The sequence below is a fragment of the Eutrigla gurnardus genome (assembly GCF_963514095.1).
Source record: "Eutrigla gurnardus genome assembly, chromosome: 18".
Classification (NCBI taxonomy): Eukaryota; Metazoa; Chordata; class Actinopteri; order Perciformes; family Triglidae; genus Eutrigla; species Eutrigla gurnardus.
Window position 1 is genome coordinate 2,969,685 of NC_139929.1, and position 22,049 is coordinate 2,991,733.

The window sequence follows — 22,049 nt, forward strand, 5'->3', positions numbered from 1 at the left end:
CTATTCCAGTGGTGCAGAACAACTCGAGTGTCACGATCTGCTCTGTAATCAATGACACATCAGACTTGTATTCCATGATTGATTAGTATACTACACGATTGTAAAACAACGTGGGCTACTTCAGTGGAGCAAAACTTCCATGTCCATGAACACAGAAAACAAAATCCAGAGAGTTGATTTTCTAGCATAGTCAGAGAAAAAAAGTTTTCATTTCAAGCAGCGAAGGATGCTGCTTGTATATGCATACTCTCTCTCCCAGCATAGCTTTATTTCTGCTCTATGTCAGGGTAAATCCCAGTCTGTGCAGCTATAAATTAAGACCTGGGTCAGTCTGCTGACCAGTGATGGTGGTCCGGATCTCCCTGTAAGTACAGTGATGTCTGCTGCTGTTCCTGGGTGGCCCCATGTAGTTGCTTTTGAATGGGCCTGGTGTAGAAAGCCTGCACAGCTAACATGAGATATTATCTGTTTCATACCTCCGACCCCAGAGAGAGACGCTACCGATGATATGGAACATGATCTCGATTGATTCCCAACACGATATATGTGATACAATATATAGATATTGCAATACTTCATCACTGGGTCAATCACCCTTGTATTCCCTCCTTTGACGAGTGACTTAACAGACATTTATTGACTTATTGTCACTCACAAGTGGTGTCATCCTTAGACATTTAAAGTCTATTTGCAATAGATTTGCCTTTTCCAACAGGAAAATATTGCAATATATAGATTATATATGACTTGATAATGCCATGTGCACAAATTCTTCCATAGATCTTTCGATACCACATCATTTTAAAATGAGCACAGGATGTGTTTTAGGTGATTCGTATTCTCACGCATCCTTATTTTTTATTTATTAACGAGAATCTCCCTCAGTGAAACGGTAGTAGTTTGCTGACCAAGAGCTCAGTCGGGTTTCTAAGAGGGATCTGACTGTGTGTGTCATGTTTGGTGTGTCAGACGTCGCCTGTAAGACTCAGACGACCACAGTTTAACCAACGTGCCCAGTCAAACACACACGAGTGTCTGTCAGCACCACAGTGGAGACAGTTAGACGGATCATGGATCTGGGTAAACCTGGATTAAACAGAGACTTTAGTCATTCAAATAATGACTTCAGTGTGTGTTTTTAATGTGATGACAATTTCTAAAAATTGACTTTTTAGTATTTGCAATGTCAAAATTCACACAAAGAGGAAGTCAAAAGAAGGTGTGAACCAAATCATTTTAATTCATATAACAGCATTCCTTGTATTCCCTCCACAACTTGCGTATTAGCGATCGGGGAAAAAACAACTACATCTTTGAACAGTGCATATCAATAAAATGCTTCCTTAACGTGGATGTGCCGCCTTCACAATGTGAATATGCAAAAAAAACAATCTGTCGATCGACAACAAAAAAAGTGCATCCGCCTCGGGACGCGTGAAAGTGCAATAGCATGCTATAGAGCAAACAAAAATAAATGTATATTTCATACTCGTCTTGACATTCTATCATACATGATACATTACAATGTCTATGAAATATCTGTGAAAAAAAGTATACAATCTTTTTTTTCTCCCCCCTCCCCTAATTCATTTGCATTATAAAAATAATTGTCTCTGTACACATATTCAAAACAGTTGTTGCATAATAGTGTGATCAGATCAGTGTTTCTGGTCTTCGTCACTATAGGCCTGTGGAGAAAAAAAGAAAGACAAGGAAATAAAAAAACATCAGTCTCCTAGAAACAAAAAATCACATTTAATGAGAATAATAATTACACCGAAACAGTTTAATATTCGAACATGTCACCATCAAACACGAGGTGGAAAAATGAGTCTAACGACCGTATTTCACAATTAGAGCGCCGATTGGTGTGACTCAAACAGTGAGCTTGGAGTTTGGTTGCCGTGGCAACGCTCTGGCTTCTTCTGATAGCCAAGCAAGCAAGCAGGCAGCTCTCAGATCTCCCTCCAGACTGGCACACTGACACTGGGAACTGTGGGCACCTCGGGAACCACAAGAAGGGGAACCGCAGACAACCTCAAACCAGACAGACTTTCTCCCTCGCTCTCCCAAAATGTTGAGGCTGAGAGTTGACGCTGTCTGTAAACTCAAAACCCAAGAGTGACTTAATGGAACTGGGCAAAGTGCGTTCTCGTCTCCGAGCACACAGACACACACACACACACACACACACACACACACACGGCCTCCAACCAATCGCATTTCGGAGCCGCGGTGCCCTCCATTTAGCCTGTTGCTGTACTTGAACGCACCATAAATGAAGGTGGAGGCTTATGTTGCGGCTCGACACGATGAGGTCATTGACAGACATCGAGGCTCTCTCGCAGCTACTAACGATGGGGGAAGGGGGGGGGGACCCAAAATGAAACAGCAAATTCGGAGGGGAGCCCTCTTCTCACCTGAAAACACAGATCTCTTATTGGCATCTCTGGCACCACCTGTGGAAGAAAGAAAGACATGATGTTCCATATTTGGGGGGAAATGTGCTTATTTGCCATCTGCTGAGAGTTTTATGGCAAAAAGTGATGCAACTACCGTATCCTTCCAAAAAAACGTAAAACATAACAGAGCTAAATATGACATTCAGAGCACCAAAGTATGAGTTTGGTGTAGAGCACTGAGAGGCTCGGATAACAACACACACAGAGGGCAACTTCATTTTCTGCTCAGGTTGCCGCTACTCCAACAAATCTTTACAAAGCAGCTGTTTGCTGCTTTATTAATCCTCTGAATGTCATATAGAGGAGTTTTAAGCGTCTACAAAGTCAGACGTATTTAAATTGTCATAGTTTCTATAAGCACAGCTACAGGTGTATATGCTCGAATTACATCACTTTGGCTCGTGCAGGGTCTGGACGCTTGGATTAGTAAGACAAACTGTAAATATCGAAGCCATCAAGCAATCTTGACAGTTGCAGCAATGCAACGTGGTGATTTATGTCTGTCTGTGTTGAAGTTATTCATGTGACCCGCAGACATGAAGGGGTTGGGAGGGGATTCAGGACAGACGGCCTTCATCTCCACTGTGGTGTGTGTGGTGGTCCCATTGTGGAAGTTTATAGAATAACAGGAAATAGCTATGGCTCTCACCATCTGCTGTGATACTGGGAAGCCACGGCGCTAATGAAGTGAACCCACATATTCACATGCACCCACATACAGGTACGTGGTCAGAGTCATGGGTGACTTCATTCTGAGTCGTTTGGGAAAAATGTGCTTTAAAGTTTATAGGATTGTTCCCTTTGTTTGTAGACTCTTATTTAAAAAAAAAAATCTTTGTGGTGCAAATTGAATGTCAAGTCTCCAGAATGCAATTCACCTGTATTATTTCAAGGTCAAAGGTCAAAATTACCCCTGAAAAGACTGATAAATCTGATAAAGGAGGTTAAACTCTCATAAAACACATTTTTATATCTTACCTTGACTAATGCAAGCATTCAAATGTTTAATACACACACACACACACAGCAAAGACATGCAAACCAGACTTCAATGAACAGTCATCTGGGCCCTCTCTCACGCCAGAAAGTGCTTTGTCACGTCTTGTGGCTGTTTGGTCTCTTTAGTTTTTTTCCCCGTCTCTCTCTCTGTCTCTCTCTGTCTCTCTCTCTCTCTAATTCAATGTGTGCCTCATGTCCTTTCTCAACATGCCGTTACCACTGCCAAGCCTTAGAGCGGGGGGGCCCTGGGGGCTATTAGGAACATTCATCCTTCTATTTGGCTAGATACACACTCAGATACACACTTAGATACACACTTGGCGAAACAACGACCCCCTGGAGGAACGTGTCGGACGGCTTATATTTCCATGTGACATCCATTTCGAAGGCTTGATCTTTTTTTCTGTTTGACTGGAATTCAGGTCGTCACGCCAATGAAAAGTCGTTCTGGAGTCCCACGTGCACTTGATCTTCTGCTTTGAGTAGCTGGTGCTGATGTTTTGTTTACTGAGAAAACAGGGCTCGACTTAATGTTGAGAACATTTCTGGATTTGTGGCTTATATAACTTCTTTTTTTGGGGTTGTTCACAAATTGACTTCCTATGTGATCTAAATAAAGAAATGCCTTTTTGTCCAAATCTTCTGGTTACTTAATCTGTGTCCATCCAACATGTATGATCCGTAGAAATAACTGTGGATTTTCAAGAGGATAAGCCTTTATGTTCTTGGCTACTTTATGACCTTTTAAAACTTCTACCTGTATGACCTCTTGTACTGTACACTACAGATGAACGGACAACCCAAAAACAAATATTTATATATATATTTATGAAAATGGATACATTTAGTAACATTGATTTTAACAAACCGATGGGTTTACGAAATTTGACACTTTAATTCCCTTTATTGGTAAGATTTATAGACAAAAAGAATAGCTAAATTCTAAATCTACCTGTTTGGCAGAAATATGTAAAGTTTACAGAAGTTCGTCCAGCTATAAATCCACACAATCATCTCGGAGGATTAGAGACGTTTCCCCATGCGTTAACCAGAGTTAAGAGAGCATAAATTTGACATTTTGGTTCGCGGACCTCGGGGAGAACGAACAATCGGACCGCATACATTCATGTGATTTATGCTCCAGAAACACCGAAGGAGGTCTGATGTAATTCTGTCATGTGTAACGCCAGAGTCACACGCAGCGCCGAACACCAGCCAGACCCACGATTTATGGATTTGAAAAACCGTTCACGTCGATCAGCTGGATCTCGATAGAGATATATCTCTTAGACGAAGCCAAGAAGGGACGTTTTATAAGAGGTTTCCCCCCTCTAACGAAACCCCCGATGGTTTCACCCGACTGTGAAATATGGAAAAATGTCATGTGCTCCGTCATTTTCTTTACAAGGAATGCTTGCACATTAATCTTCACTTTTTAATAGATCCACAGCCACTTTAATGGATTAGGCAAACCCACTGTGGTAAAGTGACATTAGGGTAATGAAACGAGCCTCACGTCGATGGTGAGGTAGAAACATTAGCGGGGCGATTTGTCAAATTTGTGAAGCGTGGATTCAACTTGAAGGGGCTTGAAGAGGCTCCGGGAAAGGGAACACATGAGCAATCAGATACAGTTAGGTGACTCACTTTTATCCTGTTCTGGAGGCTCCAGGATGTCGCTGTCCGTATCGCTGGGAATATGCCACGGCTGTCTGATGGCCTGTAACTGCTGGTAGAACTCATCCTGATTTAGGGAGAACAGAAAATGATGGCGACGATAATGGACAGAGGAAAACAGAACATGTTAATTAATCCATCCACATGTCCACCCTGGAGGTCATTTATTCCTGCTGCTATCAATGACTCTCTTAAAATGTAATTTCTGTATTTATCTGGTCGTATTTATTTATTGGTTGTGTTCTGTAGTACTGCTGGCTGTAAACCAAATCGCCCTACGGGGATAATAAAGAAACCTTAATATACTGAATCTGTATTCAGTCCAGCCACAAGATCCTGTTTAGTTAAGATTTCAGATACAACTTTAATAAAGAAATTCCCCCCAGATAGTTTAATCTCCTGTCCTATGATGAGATTAAAACCATTTATTTGACCACAAGTAGACAAGAAAGACAAGCATGTTCTGCCCGTCCAGTACATAAAGGGGTCCAGGATCAGGATCGGGAACAGGCCTCCTATAGTCCTTCTACACGGGACCAGGTGGCCTCAATAAAAGCAGCCTGGTTGCACCAGTGTTGTGGATAATCTCGGTAGGTGTCAACCAGCATAACTGTCAAAGAGTTCTACTGAGGGACTGCAGAGCTCCAGCCCACCATTAATAAAGCCTTCAAAAAGGTCTCGTATTTAACAGCGCCACCGTTAAGTGAATCATGAAAGGAGCATCAGAGAGAAATCCCACCGAAGGGTTCTCCTTTTATGCCACACTCATTTTTTTCCACCATGAAATGACATCCTACTGTATGGACCTCCATGACTCTCCATTAAACCCCACATGAAGCCAGTGTGTGTGTGTGTGTGTGTGTGTGTGTCCGTGCACAGGCGTTCAGTCGTAATCTCTCTGTGTAAAGGCTCTCATGTTGCTACAGCCAGCTTTACTCGGGCTTCGGGCCCGTTTCACACTCGGCACAGTTTTCCCTCTCACCATATGAAAAAAAAATGTACAATAAAGTCGGAGTGATTTTCAAGTTCACCACCAAACCTTTATGACATTTTTACTTTGTGTTTTACACACTGTATGTGCCCTTGATCTATTTCACTAGATAAATCTTATACGTGTGGAAATAACTTAAATATCATATACTTGATGCCATGGGAAGATATGTGTCTTTTATTAAAGGGATGGATCAAATCTGTCACTTTTTAGAAAATTAATAAATTATTTCTTACATTTATGTCACTTACTTCCACACACACAGGGTTTTCCCTGCAGAAATTGGTGACCTCTTGATTATTTTTCTATTCTTGGACACCCTGTCATGCAATATTTCTTATACAGGGTCGCCCATAAAGTTGGAATAATGTGCAAAAATGTCTAAAAATTAAATATGACTTCAAAATGTAAAAACCTAGAGAGCGTCACACGCATCCATTCTTTAATTGGGCAACAAGTGGATAAACAATTGGTCACTTTTCTACCAAAGCAAGGGGAACTTATGTTCTTACAGATATACAGGGTCTCCCATGAATTGGAATAATTTAAACAAACGTTATGCATGAATTAATTTCCCCTTGTGATTGTGACACATCATGTAAATCATTGCACCTGGATAACTGATGCATTTAATGAGAATAAACAGAGTATCTGGAGGCTAAACAGAGACGATAAAGGCTCTCACCTCTGACAGGTAGGCCCGCAGGCTGGCACCGAGGCTGTCCGTGGTGCTGAGTCCAGGAGGGGTGAGCAGTGGTCGGGGGTGCGTGGGCTGACACGTGGGCGTCACCGGGCGGCTCCGCGACCTCCGGAAGGTCACCTCTTTGTGAGCTCCGGGGTTAAAGGTGGAGCGCGTCAGTAAACTGTTCGGGGTCAGGGGCCTGCTGGGCGTCCTGGGAGTTTGAGTCCTGCTCCCGGGGTTGCTGGGAGATTGAGTCCGGCCCATGACCAGGGAGGTGGGCTTGGGGCTGAGCAGAGGGAGGCCCACGCCGCAGGGCTTGGGGGAGCCGGGTCTGGAGAGCAGGCCGGTGAGGGGAAGCGTGTCGGGCAGCGTTCGGTGGCGGAGAGGCGTGTGGAGAAGACTACCATGGGGACTGTTGGTGCTCCGGGAGGTCATCTTCCCCACTTCTGCAAGCTTGGCCAGGTCCTTCTCAACCTCTGGAGGGGGAAAAGTCCAGATGTTTAAAACACACTCAACAGATAGAGGAACTGAAGGAGTTAAATCCAATAACAATAAGCAGCTTTTGTTTGAAATGCTTTATTAGGAGGTAAGAGCTTCAGATGTGCCGTCTCGTTTTAGAGTCCCGAACAACATTTAATACAATGAAAACACAGTTTAGACAAAACATTTAACAGAAACACACAAACACAAAAAGGAAATCAATTAAATAAAATAAAGACAATACAACAAACATAATAAAACAAAGATTATATATAACAACAGTAACAAAATCAAGGGTTCATTAGTGACATTATTGCACCTCATTAACATAACTAATAATTAACTACACTTCTGGCACACTGTAATATTATTATAATAATTTAAACACTGTCTCTCTGTTTATGTTTATTTGTTGATGTCTCTGTGTATTACTTATTAAATATTACTTCGATCCTCTGTGTATTTACTTGTTGCATGGTCTGATTGACAATTAAGTTTACTGTGACATTAGTGATAACACACTATTGTGTTGAGGACATGAACAAGTCATCCTATAATGAGAAAGACCGATAATATGCATCGAATATTTGCAGGTATTGTTCCAATCAGCAGCTTTTATACACAAATGGCAACAAAAATTCCAGAAAACTAAGAGATTTCACAATAAAGTGTGTTCTATCACACACACACACACACACACACACACACACACACACACACACACACACACACACAGACACACACGATTGACAAACTTCAGTGAGCATTAAAGTGGGCGAGGCAACTTGGCTTAATCCTTCTTCTGGGCAATGATGACCATATTTATAGGCCCAGTAAAATGCGGTGAATCCGTTGACATTCAGTCCCAACATCCTGGTGTTTTCGCCCTCGCTGGTCTCGCCGTCCAAAACAACTTCTGTTTGTGAAAGAAAGCCGCGCTGCCAACTTCTCCCCATCAACAAGCGGTGTCACTTTTTCCGTGTTTCGTGCTTTTTGTTTAAAAAATCTTGGCGAGGGGGGATTCAACAAACCCGGCCTGGCAGTTATCATTGGAGACGGGTGAACTGAGGAATGAGTCATCGGGAGCGAGTATTTCTGGAGAACCTGCGTAAGTGTGACGTTAAATAAATACCAAAAAAAAGGAAGTCGTGGACGAGTATTGCACAAACACTGACTGCTGCTTGCCTCCGACACAAACAGCACATGCTGTTCACTGACGGAGCACGCAAAGGGCTAAATCCAGCTTTTAGACTTCACTTAAATCGATTCCAGACTTTTGCAATCCTTCTGGGAGGAAGAGCGTTTCATTCTCTGACGTGCGTAATTAGATTTCAGTGCTTGAATCGTACGCAGGTCAGCCTTTATATCGTGAGATACGATGCAGAGTCCATGTAGTCGACGGTCTGCACGTCTGCGTAGCTTTAACCACGAGTGCTTTCCACACATGACACATCTCCAAAATAAAAGGAAGGAGCGCAGGTTGCAACTTGACCTTTCTTGACCTCGCCGTGATGTGACATCACAAACCATAGAGAGGCTTTGTTCTGTGGCTTTAAATACCTCCCAGGCTTATTTATAGAGAGAGCCCCTATTATATAATATAATGTTCCTTATTAAACCAGACAATAATAATGTGTAACATTACTTTGTGATAGAATTGTTGACAGATTCATATTTTATCACAATTTCTCAACATAATATGAAACAAACAGGAAGATTTATGTCTCCTTCATATAGGTTGTGTTCACGTTAAGGTGGATTTTTGGACATATTTACATTTTTGGAAGAAAATAAGTGTGAGATCAAATCATTTGGACCCCTTGTTGAAGATCTCTGAGCCAGATAGTGGAGTTGAAAGCTCCATATATGACGATCCTGCAGAGCCACCCACACAAAGTCCACCAGGACCGATGTTTCAGTTCTATTGTAAACAGGATATCTTCATTAGCAGTCGGTTCCCGTAAAATTGATATTTTTATCTCCAGTTATTTACCGGTATTCCAACAAACACCACATGCTGCACTCATCATTTTATCGTAAACCAGTCGTGTCCCCTCCTGACTTCCTGGCATTAGTGAGTGGTCCGTTACAAGCAGCTTGTTCTGTATTTCTTAAATCCAGAGTTTTCACGCAGAGATACGATGACGAGCCGTCGCACTGACACTGATAGGAAACGACGGCCTCCGGGAGATCAAAGGGGAGGGGGGTCAGGATCCATATGGTGCAGAGACCTTTGATACGTTTTTGATTCGGTTATGAAGACGGGAATGTGACAGATGGGGGAGAAAATGAGGAAGAAATAGAAACAGATCTCATCTATTTCAGTCTTTGATCAAGCTCAGTTGAATTCAAGGCCACGGCACGCGATTAAAACATGATTGTTTGGTTCCTCCTCTTTAAAAAACAGACAACAATGACATATTACTTACCATAATTCATCCGCAGGCTGACGACAATATAATATACTGCCTGCCAGGATAATTATAATACTATAATATAAGACCAAGTACATCTGAGTGCAGATCAAACGTGTGTTTGTAGCGTTAAGTGTAAAAATATTTTTGTTTTTGTTTTTTTTCTGGCTGTGAACCACAAAACTTTTCCAAACTTATTTATTTAACACATGTGCATCGAAACTGGCATGTTTTGTAAATAGAAAATAGAAAAAAAGTGGGGGGGTTACGTTCATATTCCCAAAACTAATGAGTCGTATCAGTTACGATAATCCGATAACAAATTTAGTCATTTATTATTTGTATACAGGAAAAAAAGTCCACATGAGTTTCACGGCATCGCAGAAAAAAGGCAGCGATTTCACAACCGCATAATTGAGGTGACAATATAAGATGAAAAGTGAGGCTCCGGCTCCAAACGTGGAACGTATTAGCAGCTAATAAAGGCTTGAAAGCGTGGCGTTAGCTCGTTGAACAGCTCGCCGAGCCGCCCGGTGGGAGCCCGCCGCCTGAAGATTCAGTAACTTGGTGTAAAACGACTAGAAATTAATGCCATCTGAGGAGCATAAAAGAAAACAAAAAAAACCAGTGTGTCGTTAACACAAATGGCGCCCGCTCAGTTCTTCTTGCTGTTTTTTTGTTCTGACGGCTTCACTAAGTAGGACTGAGACAAATGAGTCTGGCGTGTGAACGGCGAGTATACAACCTCTTATATCCAAACAACTGGGTGACACATGACTTTCATCCGATCCTCGAGTGGATACGAACTTGATCATCCTGTCAACAAACACACGAGTGTGTGAGTCACCCCCGGACGTCACGCGGAGAAAGGAAACAATAATCTTCCCACAAAGTGCAACACGAATTCCACTTTGTCAGATGGAATCAGCCCTCTGGTGAACGTCGGCCTTCGATCGCTTTCCAAACGGACTCAGTGTGGCATCTGGAGATTATTTTTATTTTTATGTTGATCAATAAAGTGTGTGTGTTTGCTCTGTGAAGATGTTTGTATTCGAGAGAAAGTATTTGATTCAACTCTCTCACACTAAAGCCAATTAAAAACACACACACACACACACACACACACACACACACACACACACACACACACACACACACACACACACACACACACACCTACCGGCGAGCTGCTTGCCCATGTTCTCCAGCTCTTTGGAAAAGAGGGAGTCGCCCAGTAGCGGGCCCGTCTGCCCGACAGAGCTCCCACCTCTCACAGCCTTCAGATCAGCCTCCCAGACAGCCAGACGCTAGCGAGCCGACGAGAGAACAGAAAAGACAGAAAGGCACGTTAGAAAAGAAAAAGACCCTTCAATTAACTCTTTATATCATTTTCAGCCATTGCTGGAAATATCTGAGCCATATCTGCTAAAGGGGAAAGAAAGAGGGGCAATTATTATTTTATGGGCTTTAGAAAAACACAAGAAACCACAGCAAGTGCAGATGAAAGCAGCAGATGAATGCAGGCCACTCTGTTTAGTGGATGCAGGACGTGAGGACTGTCAGTAGTGGGTTTTTTATAAAACTATCAGTAAATCTATAGGAGCTTATAGTCTGCTGGCGAACAGCCTGACAGCAGCACATCGTTGTTAGGGAACAATAAATGTGCCGTTTCTGGATGCTTTCCCCGATGTTGCTGTTAGGGGATTATATTCCAAGGCAGGGAATAAAATAAATTATAAGAAAAAGCCAGATTTGATCACCTATAGGGGCTGTTCTGTTCCTGTTTGACAGACTTGGGGGTTGCCAAGTCCTGTAATGGCAGAACGCCTAATCCTCCTGTTTATTCCTCCGCTCGGGACACAAGTGGCCAGACGATCTGTTAAGCCAGCGAGTGTGAGTGAGATTCAAGCACAGGTGAGAAATAAAACCTGTCAGCCATGATCCCCTCCCTCCTCCCCTGTACCGTTAGATGTAGCGATGGAGACAGCCAGCGCTTACATCATGTGAGGACGTAATGAGAGACAGAGTCGGACTTGACAGAGTGCTGACACGGAGCGAGGCTCCGGGAGATCCGGTGATAAACACGCAGTCGTCATCGGCGTCCAACGACATTCAGAAAAAAGACGGAACGGGCTACTCGACTTTACGACTTTCTGGGATTCGGAATAAAAAAAAGTCTGTTTCCGAAAGAGGAGAAAAACAAGCTATTCTCTGATAAATGACAGAACATGATTCCCAGGGTGCTTTGTGTGTCAGAAACACACACACACATATACCGCAACGCCACAAGCCAATCCTTAATTACAGCCCTCATAAAGAAGCAGAGGTTGAACACTCTCTCTTTGGTGGTAACCCCCCCCCCCCCCCCCCACACACACACACCAAATCCAACAGCATGACATCATCATCTGGGTCTTCTCAGCTCTGGCAAACAAGCCCACCAACAGTTTTCGACTTTTCTTTTCACAATCCTTATTATTACGCCGTATAGCTCATTACACACTGTGAGATGTTGCAGCTTTAAGCCAAGGCATGATTTCACCTTTCTTTTTATTATTAAACTGGATAAAAAAAAAACGTATTGCAGTGCCTCAAGAAAGCTCAGTCTATGGGACATATGGAGATTTACTTGAATCAGCAGTTTAACAATTCAACATTTAGCATTTTCTGCTGCTTCAGCTCTGAAAAAAAAAAAAAATCTGCAAGCAATCCATCTCCCGAGATAACATCAGTAAACAAGCAGACATTACAATCAGAATAGGATGTTGGTGAAGGCATAATGTGTAACGGGCTCTATAGTACACAGATAGAGGCAAACAACTGAAACGGACTTGATTAAAAAGCACAATGACGTGATGAGAAGCGACTTCCTGTCGTCATGCATTTAAAGCAGCTATTGTCGTTTATCTGCAGTAATGTATGACATGAGCGAACATCTTTGTCCTCTTTTGTTTGCCTGCTTTAATCCACACAGACAAAGAGCTTTTCATCTCCACAAATCCACAAACCAGCACTGATTTTTCAAAATGACTTATGAGTATATTAAACCCCACGTTTTATAATGTCCCTCCCAGTATGACAAAACTATGCCCGCTAACAAACAAGGATCTGGTTTCTTTTGCACAATTGATTCCATGTTGAAAAGCAAACAAGACAGCGAGAGTCACATGGTTTATAGGCTGCATGTGTGTGCAGCTATACGTGTGTGGTCAGCAGCGATAATCACCACAATCTGTGGGCTCGCTCCGCCGCCACCGCCCGCCGCCGCACGCCGAGGACCCGCTGTGGGATGTGTGTGCATGACGTCACGGGACCTCAAACCGGGTCCGAGACCACCGCAGAGCCCGGGCGCTCTTGTTGTGGTCAGGGTGAGTAACATAGGGACTAATACACACACACTCACACACACACACACACACACACACACACACACACACACAGGAGCACCAGACTCAGTGAGCAAGGCTTTCGTCCAATCAGGTGCGGAGGAGATGAGCAGCTTGTCGGCATCAGGATTCGATCTGCACATGTGTGAGATCGAGAACACTGAGTTCTTTTTTATTCTAACCAAAACAACAAATTAATTAATAGCAAAGCTCCAAAATAATGAAGTGCAAATCTTTCCTGACAAAATCCAATCCTTTTTAAATCCACTAACTAAAGATGCAAGAGATGCTGTTTTATTTTCCAAATCACTGATTCCGCCGTCTCCAACAGGGAAATGAGGAGTCAACGCTCCACGTTTGAATGGGTTCCTGTTGTTTTGGCCCAACGGGACGATCACCTAATAGTTTTCTGGGCTGCACACGGAGTCACACAGGCCCAAACCGCTGCCTGACCACGGCCAAGAGCAAACCGGATATTGACTCTTATTTCAAGCGTTGCAAAGACAGGTTACATGACGTAGCGTCTCTGCCTCGGTCACATGGAGACGATGTCAGAGTCGAGCCAATGAGAGTGCAAACGGGAGGAAACGGGGAAATGAGAGGATTCTTTGCAGCGATTAAAAAGTGTCGAATAGCAGCGAGATTTAATTTACATTAAAAAAAACCCTCTCCAACAATGCAAGCCTCTCAAGCAGCTCAGATATACTATGATGGCGTATCAGGGCTTCTGTAGGAAAAACTACTAGCAGAGAGAGGAGCAATAATCAGAGGAAAAAGCAACAAATTGCGAGTTTATGAAGCTAACTTCCCGTGAATTTATGTTTCTTATTAATCCATCAACGCTTCATTAAGGTCCTTAGGGTGATGATGCTGATGCTTATTGTTGGTTTTATTTATATGAGGCCAAATTGACTACCTTTGAAGGATAAAACGGTTGGTAGTTGGTCTGAAAACCAACCTCACAGTCCGGTCTGGAGGCTGAACATATCGAAGCTCTACAATGAAACGAAATGATAAAAATGTCTTAAAGAAACAAAAGCATGAGAGGAAGGGACTCCACCACACACAGCTTACATTCTCACACTAATTGGAGGCACGGCACACGACAAATGAAGGAAAACCACTAATATGGAAAATCTGGAAATCCTAAACAAACCTTAGAGGAATAAAAAAAAAACTGCTGAAATTACAGAGCTCTGCAACAGAGGATAAGCATGCACGCATAGCTGTGAGGTGTGGAGAGCCGGTGCCAAAAAAAAAACATGCAGTGGATGGGTTTGAAACGCGGCCAAAATCCCCCCTCGGAAACAAAAATAAAGCATCACAATGGCTCTGCCTTGTATCACACTAATTATCTGATTCCTACCGTACAAATGAACAGACTTTTTATGACGGTAACACCCCAACCACTCCACACGAGCTGAGTTTGATTCAAACGTATCGCTTCACACTCACAAAGGGAACTATAGACGGAGAAATTTGCACCCGGCGATTGCTTTAGGAAAGTATTTTGCCTTTATGAGGCAATTATCACCTAAAGGAGCTGGCGGAGGCAGGGGGCCCGTCGGACTAATAATGATAACCATTAACAGTGTTTACTTTCCAACATCACCAAGCTTTTTATCGCACCACAACGCGAGGTTTTAACGGCCGCCACGCGGGATGAAATGTGCTGAAAATTAAATGTGACTTTAAAAAGAGAGTCACACGCATCCTTTGTCTGATTGGGCAACGTGAATAAACAATTGGCCACTTTCCACCGATGCAAGGGCAACTTATGTTCTTAAACATATACAGGGTCGCCCATGAAGTTGGAATCATTTGCAAATGTCTTGTCTTTTATTGCGCCAAACTGACGTTATGCATGAATTAATCCCACCTGGATAATTGGGACACATAATGCTAATCATTGCACCTGGTTAAAAGTGATTAATGATGCATTTAAATAGGAATTAGAGAAACTTTATGGGCAACATGTCCTTAAACAGGTTCTGCAGAATGAAATATTTCACATAAGTTGATTTAAAAAAGTAATTTCTCATAATGTATGACTTCAACCATTGTGTTTTCATCCAAATAAGCTCGTAAATGCATTGCATTCCTTTTTTTTTCTCTTAGTGATTGTGGCCCGCGGGTCCCTGAAGGGCCAGTTAAACTAACAAGCTATTACAAATTGCATTTGGCCTTTTCAAAGACAGCCAAACGTAAGCAATTAAACACAAAAAACGGCCACATTAGCTACAGTAGATGACAGGAGACGCTTTGCACTCGGGGGGTTTTCCATGTGGGACGCATTAGTACCTGAATCTAAGCGTGCCAGACGAGGCGCTTAACCTGTGGAGATGTTTAGAAGGTCAGCGGTGATATTTAATTAATCAGCTTAAATCTAGAGTTAGACGTGTCCAACCTTAGATGTTCACTTTGAGGGAAAGAGTGGAAGATGGTTGGACTCCAGGCTTTGATTGAACCGGTCTCTGAAAAAAAAGTCTGCTCCCAGTTAGTCTGGAGCCTCTCTGCATCTGCTCCACACACGGGGCGATGCTTTTCGGCTCCGAGACGCCTTTTCTTTCTTTAAAACATGCCGTAAAAAAAAAAAGAAAAAAAAAAAAGCCATGTCTGACACTTGGATTGGGCAATTATAAAAAAAGAAAAAAGGTAAAAAGAAAAGAAAAGGCTTTATTTTGGGGGGTTGGTAATTATAAAAAAAGGGTACTGGCGTCTGAGCTGACTGCTTTATTAACAGCATGTGAGTGTCTGGCGTGGTCCACATTAAGGCCTCTATAGGTTTCTTCCCTGAAGCTTTGGAGGTTATCACGCTATTGAAACTACTCCTGTAACCCATAAACATTTAGCTCTATTGTATTAAAGTAAATCAGTGACACTAGATATTTCTTTCCCCTTTCTCATCGGACACAATCGAGGGAAGCAAAGTGATACAGGGAGGTTTCTCTCACTTCATCAGCGCCGGCAAACTGTTGCGTGAGCCGAAACAGTTCTTATCCCGTTAAAGCGAGAGGGCTGGAGGTGTTTTTTTCTCTCCACGCTGGCTTTGTCACACAATAGAGGGCCGAGCAGGAGAGAGTGACGCCGTAATTCATGGCTGTAAAGCGATCTTAATTGTTCGGTGATGGATGCAGGGGAGGACACTTACAGAGGACGACACCTGAGACAAGACCTCGCATTCCTGCAACCGTCCCGCCGCCGTGTCCGCCCCGGGCAATGGAGCTGCTCCAGACAAACACACACAATAAGGGAGGGAGGGGGGAGGGAGGGGAAGGGGGAGGGAGGGGTGAGACCACAAAAATACAACAACTAGAAATTGAACTGTGAGGTGCAACTTACAGGAGATGTCGGGTACAGCTTGCTCAGATATGTGAGGCTTGTGCTCCTCTTCAGATCTGCCATCTGATAGGCTGTCCCCCTGCAACCTGGAGACACACACACACACACACACACACACACACACACACACACACATCATGCATCCTTCAACCAACAACGCTGCAATTCATGTTTTGGAAATTGAATTCCAGATAAGAGGGAGAGAAAAAAAAAGACAGTCTGAGATGACGAGACGGAGAGGAAGTGTTTGGCGGGTCAGGTCGGGGTCGCGGGTCCGCTATCTCGTCATCACATGCTTCTCATCCGGCTGGGAAATCAATCCGTCACAGACGTGTGGCGCGTGGATTAAAACACACACAGCTCACTTATTTTCAGAATTTGCCGACGCAGCGTCAACACAGATTCTGCTTCCCCTGGAATCATTCGGTTACTGTTGGTTATCGCCATGCGATCCAAGCCCCTATTTTCCCTTCCCCTCAAAGATATCCGCTCGGGCTGAAAGGGAAGCGGGTCTGAGAGATTCTGGCTGCCTCCCTTAAAGGTACTGAAAGATTCAAGTTCCCCTGAGATAGGAAGGTATGAAGGTGAAACACAAACAGTTGTTGGAACAGAAGATAAACACACTTCACGTGGCTTTTTGCACTCAAATTCACGCACTCCTAAACCCAAAACGACGCTTTTATCCTTCTGAGGGCCCGTTTTAACGACGTTAAGATGTAAATCACGCCATATTAACTGTAATTACACACTGCTTTGGCTCCAAATGCTCTTGCTGCGTATTTCCATGTCATCGGCGCAACCGTTCGCCGAAGACAAAAGGCAAAAAAAAAAGGCCTTTATGGCACGACTGCATTCCGTCACACCCGCAGGGCCTCTTTGGTTTCTACCTCGCCGATGAGGGTAAAAGCAGAAACACAGTGTATTCTGTTTCTTCCCCTTCTTTAAACATCCTTCGCCCTGTCTCCTCCTCTCTTTAATGGCCTTTATAACCATTAAAAAGTACCCAAGATGACTATCGCAGGGCATTCCCGTTCTCCGAACAAAAGCTGCTCGCCGACCGCAACGCCCCGACTACCATTCCCTCGCTGCATTCCTGATATGAAAGCAATTAATTTAATGAGAACTACAAGACCCCAAAAAAAAGAGTTTTTTTTTTCTGGAGATCTATCCCTTGGACCGCACCGCCAGACTGCTCCGGACCGGGCTCGAGGTCTGGGATGCGTTTTGCAAACACGGGACGAAACTCTGTTGCGACCACAGCTGTAGGCCCCCCGAGGGACGGAGACCACAACACAGCGGGGGCCACATGGCACTTTAGGAAGAGAGGGCCAGAGGAAGTGTTTCCTGATCGGATACAGGGACTGACTGGACCGCTTGGTGGCGAGGACCAGAGCAAAGGGACGAGACGGCGGCAAAAGGAGGTGTCTAAAGCCTGGGAAACATTTCAGCTTTGGGGGTCAGAAAGGAAAGAGATTATCTCCTTGTATAATCAAAATAATGTACACCCTCCATCCATCGTCTAACGCTGGATGGGTGGGGGTTTGGAGCCGATCTGTCATTGGGCGAAGGCGGGGTTCACCCTGGACAGGTCGCCAGTCTATCAGAAGCTGCTCTGAAATCTGGAACTAGGGTGGGTTTTGTCTTTTAATACCTTTTGGGCTCCGCGCAGGCACCTCTTGTCACCAATATCATATCACATGAAGGGAAAACGCAGATATTTTTATTACGAAGGCCACCGCGGTTTGGCCTCTTATTTACACGAAAACCACGTTTTTATCACAGAAAATGATTATTTCTAAAAACTCTGGCCAAAGTGGAGTCGCTCGTGTTATTTGTTGTTGTTGATTCCGAGGATTCTGATTGGCTTACATGGCTTTATCCTTCTCCCTACACTGCCGCCCATAGATTTGGTATAGTTATAATGATGCTCAACAGCAGATTTATGCAGGTTGATGTAAATGAAAACAGAGGGGGGAAATATTAGTTTCTCTAAATACCCTGCTTTGTACGAACGTGGCCTCAATTTATAGTCATGATGCTTCCTATTGCTCCTCTGTTTCCTCCAGAAATATGTCCGGACCTTTAAACAGTCCTCATGCCCTCGGCCTGTAATATCACAGGTGCTTGTTGAACACAGTAATATGCAGGAGCGAGGTGAGGAACCGAGTTATCGCCTTCACGCTGTGGGTGTGAAAGCGAGCGTCGCCTCCCCCCCCTCGGCTCCGAGGAGGCAAAGCAGCAGCTCGGTCTTCATCCGACCGCTTTTCAGAACCTGGAACTCACTGACCCATGAAGAACCATCATATATACTTAACGAACTGTAAAAATGAAGGTTGCACATCTGTACAGTCGTGCTGCCTGCAGGTGTGGCACTAACTGCACCTCATATGTTCGTGTTTTAGCCGTGTTTTAGCGTTAATGCTCCTCTCCCTGACCTCCACTATCTGTCTGCATGCATCCCGTGTGAATCCACCAACACGCCATCCTCCAAAAATCCACCAAAAGCACAAACCGACCACGCGTGCAACACTTTCCCAGCTTGGTGATCTGTTTATGGCCCTCACACTCACCAAATATGACTACGACAGCCCGCGACTCCAACGCCAATAAAACTTTGGGGGAGTATTTCTTGTGGTCAGGTTATAGAGGACGAGAGCAAAGAATTTGGAGTGAACCAGAAGGAGAGGACGAGGACAGAGAAGGAGAACAGATGTCTTGACATTTTAGTCACGGGAAGAACAACAAAAAAAAAACAGAATGCGCAAGCCAAGAGCAGCTCCAGATACAGATGCCGATCCGACCCGGGGACGGGATGATAAACCGAAGATATAAACTGTTTTTTTTTGCTTACAAAACATCCAGAAAATAAACTAGCGGGTGAAGAGAATCTACTGATAGCATTCATCCTCCTGCTGGAAACCTTCCAGACAACGTCCCGCAGCCCCGAAGACCCGATAAGCTGCAGGAATGAAAGAAGAGGAGGAAACAAACAAACTCCAAAACCCCAAAACAGAGGAGGAGGCGGCGGTGCAGGCCATCGAACAGATACCCGGTTATCTGGGACTGGGATCAGGGGGTCCTGCCCACACCTGCCCCAAGGTATCACACCCAACACTCAGAAACTGATGCTAATACATCTCTTAGTTTGACTTTTTGGGAAAATGTGGAAAGAGGAGATTAAAGGCTGGTATATTTACTGGAGCTCTACTGTAAAGGTATTATAGAAGGTGGGGGCGTTTACCTGGCACACCTGGAGCAGATGTTGAGTGTGACTTTGGCCTGCGGTTCGGCCTGGTAGGAGCTGCGTCCCTGGCTGAACTTACTGCCGGACGGAGCCAAGCCCGTTACGCCCTCCATCCTCAGGTCATCCAGGTCCTCTGAGACGGGGAGGGAGGGAGAGGGGGAGGAAGGGGGGAGGAGAAGGAAGAGAAAGGGTCGTTAATCATACTTTGGTCTCAAAGTGATGCTTGTGATGACTGAAGTCTGCTCAGAGACCACAAAAGGAGCACACAAGAGCAAGTTCACACACTTTGCACATACGTAATATCCATACGTGCATCATGAATACGGATCTGGTAATATGTCGTTTCACGGCGCCGCAGACGCAGGAAGTTAACAAGCCGAGGAGACACAATGAAGTCAGCGGGGAAACATGAAGCGGTAAGAGGAAGATGGAGAGCTGGGGTTCGTCTGATCTACCCCTGTGTCCTTCAATACACACACACACACACACACACACACACTCACACACACACACACACACACACACACACACACACACATACACACACACACACACATCCCTCCGACTCTCTAAAGAAGTCCATATGTATCAGACGCCAGCATTGTTCATCCCAACATCTTCTTCCTCTCCGTCTGTCTGTCTGCAGCCACGACGACTACACACACACACACACACACACACACACAGACACACACACACACACACACACACACACACAGACACACACACACACACACACACACAGAAAACAGGTGCAGAACAATTTTCTCCTCATGTGAATGTTAAATAAACTTTCTTTTATTTCTCTCGGCTATCTGCTTCATCTCAAAACACAGCTGTTCCCGACGCGATGAAAACTCTCTCCACATGGAGCTCAGAGTTCGGAGGGTTTGGACGCGGCGCGAAGACGGAAACATTCGGCATCGAACACGCGGACGCACGTTTTTAGTTAATGATGGGGGGGGAAAGGAAGCATAAATCACAGGACTTATGAAGGAACGGCAGTGAAGTTGAATAATAAGTCAACGCTTCGTTAAACACAATGGAGGATCAAAGAGGGAGGGGGGAGTCAGACCAGGGCCAGACCCGGGGCCAGACCCGGGGCCAGACCCGGGCCCAGACCGTTCTGGTTTTGGATGAGTCCTCATTGCAGTTGCTTTCCGTGTTGTGAGAATGAACAGCGAGCGTGAGGTGTTTTTTTAAAAACACACATTGAATCACTGCTGAACGCTTCTTTTGGACCCCGTCACCATGACGATATCGGTGTTGCCTTCAGGACATCCAGTGTGTCTTCACTCACTCCCTCACTGCCATTGTTTTTCTGCTCTGGTGCATCCAGACCGGCGTGTAAAAGTATTAAATGTTGGTTTCACATGAGCGGACACACACACACACACACACACACACACACACACACACACACACACACACACACGTAGAGATCACGTTACCTGGGTTCGGGCCTCACACCTTGACAAAGGAGAATGCGTGACTAATCACCTGGATTAGATTGGATGACACTCTCTCCCTCCATCCATCAGGAAATCTCCTTTGGGTGTCAGGAAATCATCCAGCGAGACACCTGAACGCACCGCTGCCATCCAACCCACTCATTTACAACTCCATACCGACTCTTGTGAGCACGAACAGAATAACTCACATGTTTTAACACCTTTTAATTGTGTGGATTCAGCCGTGATACACTGAAATATTAGTTATTTTCAGACATTTATGGGATTAAAAACAAAACTGACAATATAGATATGGATTCTCACGTCCAGTTAATAAACCTCATTATGTAATGACAGTTCCAGTCGCCTTCATGCCAACAAACTGACACTCTGAACTACAGCATCTCTGCCTCCATTACAGTATAACGCTCCTTCACAAAGACCGCTGGCATTAGTGGTGTCACTCATGTCGTGTCCCGTCTGAGAACGAGTGTTGTTTCAGATTCATTCCAGTTATCCCCTGAAGCAGGGGCGATATTAAATGTCCCATTCATCACTTCATTCAGGGGGAGGGGGGGGGGAAGCCACCAACGATTTTGGGGCAATTTGCTAGTCGTGGGAACTGCTCGAGTTCAGGCCTCCGCTCCTCACGTCCAATCCCACTTCTAACCCCCCCTTCATTCGGAGGCCGACTAATGGGACACGCCAGATTTTCTTTGGGTCGCAGCCCTGCCATACAAATCACTACTTGACAATTGGAAACATTCACTTGCGTGGCTTGCGACTCTCTTACGAAACAGGGGGGGGGGAAATAAGCGGAGCAGCTCTGACCCTGAAGGAGAACATGACCTCAGTGTACACAGCTGCTCGTCACCCCGACTCCCCTCTTTGTCTGGCCCACACGTTTCCTTTTCTTTCTTT

At 44.5% G+C, this 22,049-nt stretch overlaps 1 protein-coding gene across 2 annotated transcripts in view; it reads right to left on the reverse strand.

Moving 5' to 3' along the window:
* Positions 1-1,255: 1,255 nt before the first annotated feature.
* The window catches only part of cUnh8orf34 (chromosome Un C8orf34 homolog), a 43,320-nt gene continuing 22,526 nt past the window's right edge, over positions 1,256-22,049 (reverse strand). For both annotated transcript variants that reach the window (XM_084033866.1, XM_084033865.1), the window contains exons 8-15: positions 19,675-19,810; positions 16,434-16,519; positions 16,243-16,316; positions 10,886-11,012; positions 6,815-7,287; positions 5,109-5,205; positions 2,421-2,459; positions 1,256-1,688 (exon numbers count right to left, since the gene is read on the reverse strand). In XM_084033866.1, the coding sequence (XP_083889992.1) occupies positions 1,681-1,688; positions 2,421-2,459; positions 5,109-5,205; positions 6,815-7,287; positions 10,886-11,012; positions 16,243-16,316; positions 16,434-16,519; positions 19,675-19,810 (1,040 nt within the window). In that variant the 3' untranslated portion in view covers positions 1,256-1,680. The remainder of the gene's footprint in view (positions 1,689-2,420; positions 2,460-5,108; positions 5,206-6,814; positions 7,288-10,885; positions 11,013-16,242; positions 16,317-16,433; positions 16,520-19,674; positions 19,811-22,049) is intronic.